The 2736-nt window shown below is 39.1% G+C and overlaps 1 protein-coding gene across 1 annotated transcript in view; it reads right to left on the bottom strand.

The window, feature by feature from the left end:
• Positions 1–1582: 1582 nt before the first annotated feature.
• Positions 1583–2736, bottom strand: part of LOC104956198 (inner centromere protein A-like) — a 4325-nt gene continuing 3171 nt past the window's right edge. The window contains exons 9-11 of the mRNA XM_010783663.1: positions 2441–2516; positions 2206–2346; positions 1583–1639 (exon numbers count right to left, since the gene is read on the bottom strand). Coding sequence (XP_010781965.1) covers positions 1583–1639; positions 2206–2346; positions 2441–2516 — 274 coding nt within the window. The remainder of the gene's footprint in view (positions 1640–2205; positions 2347–2440; positions 2517–2736) is intronic.

Below are 2736 nucleotides of genomic sequence, written 5' to 3'. Positions count from 1 at the left end.
GTGGTCTAAAATGGTCTTACAATGGTGCCGACAATATTATCGTTTATCGCAATAATTTCCAGGAACATTTATCGTCCAACAAAATTATTTATCGTGACAGGCCTAGCAACACAGACAGGGGGAAATAAACAAACACAAAGGAGACGGCTGGAGGAGTACAGCCACCACAGCGTTACCTAATGCAACTCCACACTACGTCTTAAAGTGCTGTGTAACGGAGGGGAGAGAGAGGAGCGAAGGGGGGGAGAGAGATGTCATANTCATACGGTTTCCTGATAAACGTTTTGTTTGATAGGCCTCAGCTGTGGAGAGTGTGTGCTGCAGGGAGGTGGATGCACCTCACACAACGCACCCAGGAACGAAAGCTAGCTCCGGTCCTTTTCCTGTTAGGGAAACTATGGACTCGATATCCTGACAGGCTGGAGTTTGTGCAACTTGCACAAACACAAGCTCACCATGATTACAAATGGTGAAATGCAATGTAAACTGACCGAAAAAATACCAGCTCCATAAATCAAAACCGCTCAAACCAAGTACAAAACTACTACCGCGGATTGGGCAGAGAAGGAGTCCGAGAAAGTTGCTCCCCCATGTGACGTAATATGACGCATGACGTTAAAAGAAAAAGCAGTTTTTAGTAGCAGAGCTCAAAACGGCTCCTTTCCCTCTGAATTATTGCCCTTATGTCTTGTAAAACATATCAAATCCTGCATTCACTTTTTGTTGTTGTTGTAATTTTCAGGCAAGGTTAAGCATAAATGTAGTAAAAAAATAAAATAACCTGCAAGTTGCTCTTTAAGCTAACAACAGTTTCTGACAACATAAAACCCATTTGGACAAGAAACCATAATATATTACCTATAAAATACAAACCAGACACCAAAAAGGGGTTGTCTCCAGTGGGATCTACTTAAACAGTAAATCGTAATCCACTGAACAGAGACCAGTTTTATGAACCCCCTAAATATTGACAGTTTCTGGTTCAGATGGAGTTTTACTTCAATTTCTACTTCTGATAAACCTGTTTCTAAGTCAACCAACAGTGATGTTATCGAAGATGGTTTAGGTGGTTAGAATGATTGTTAGAGTACAAAGAAAGAGCATTAGTGGCTCATGAAATCAGAGACACCATCAACTAACACGTGTAGTTTAAGGGTTTTGTTGCAATACAGTAGCCTCTATCCACAAATGTAGCCTACAAATATGCCGGACTCCATTATTGTGATTATTGACCTTTTTCATGCATGTATGCAACAAGTCTAGTACTTCACAAAATTCCACTTTTTGAATCTGTGATTACTGCAGCTTCCACCCTAAAGTGCTCACAGACAACATACAGTGCCTCCACATTAAACTTACCACTATACGAGAACTGAACTGGGGAGGAAAAAAAAAACATCCAAATAAGATAAACACTAAATTGAATAGCTCAAGAAAAACACAAGTAACAATATATTGAGAAGCACTCATTTCTAATAAAACTGTAAATTGAAATGTGTAACTTTTTTTTTGTTGCAGTACGATTTCATTTCAAATGTTCAATTCACTGCAATACTGCTGTAAGGCAGTGGAGTCAGTAGGTTCATGCCAATTGCTTTGTTGGCCTCCTCATTTCCCTCACTTGCTTCTTAGCCCCGCCCTGTAAGACGCGAGGACAAAGGAATCCTCTCAGGTATGAATTGGGAAACATCATTCACTCCAGCGCCACTTCTAAACAACGGCCTTTTTTGCTGGCCTATCACCTGTCACTGGACTTCACTCAGAATAAATCCCTTCAAACCTGATTTAGTTTTCACATGTTTATTGAAATTAAATTTGTCCATCTCTTTTTATTATAGTTTTCAATGTATTATATTCCATCTTATATTTGTTTTTCCAGGTAAAAAATGTAATCTTAAGTTAGATTTCTAATGATCATAATAATAATAATAATAATAATAATAATAGGTTGATTAGTTTCCTTATGTTATTTGAGCTCGTTTCAGATAAGACTTCTGGGTCAAGTCATCGAGGAGTCAAGGAGGGACATTGGGATGAACCTCGTGAGTTAAGCTTGATCGTCATCAGTGAAATAAGCAGAGAACCATCGAGTCCTCACTGAACTCTACTGTGTTTTGCCACTAGTTTTACAGTTGTGCTCCAAAGTGTGAGGACTCCACTGCATCATAATGTTTCTTTGCATATAGTCAAGTGCTTTCAACTTACCTTTGGATCGATTTTCAGAGGAGTGTTTTGTTTGATGAAGGATTTAAAAACAGAAGAGCGGCCGAGGGAATGTGGAGTCATCATGAGCAGCTGATTCTTCTGCACAGTGTGGAGGAAAGACTTCATGTTGGGTCTAATTGCCTATGGATTAATAACAAAAGAGATGTTTTAAAATATGCCCCCATTATTTATAATTTCTTAACCATAACACTCTGCAAAACATAAATGTTCTTACACTTGCGCTTTTCTTTGGAGGAGAGCACTTCTTTGTGGGACTTTCCTCTGAAGTATCTGGTGCTTTGCGTTTTTGACTAAGGCGCGACCCGGAGACACAGAAATACATTTTTCATATAAAGATACAACACAAAATGTATTTAACAGCCCCAACAAGTTGATATTATCTTTAATGTTATTCTAATCAACCAACAGTGCAGTCATGTTGTGCTACACACACACACACACACACACACACACACACTCACACACACACACACACACACACACACACACACACACACACACACACACACA

The sequence above is a fragment of the Notothenia coriiceps genome, unplaced genomic scaffold (assembly GCF_000735185.1).
Source record: "Notothenia coriiceps isolate Sejong01 unplaced genomic scaffold, NC01 NC01_scaffold00025515, whole genome shotgun sequence".
Classification (NCBI taxonomy): Eukaryota; Metazoa; Chordata; class Actinopteri; order Perciformes; family Nototheniidae; genus Notothenia; species Notothenia coriiceps.
Note: the sequence above shows the minus strand (reverse complement) of the source record. Positions and strands in the feature narration are given on the sequence as shown.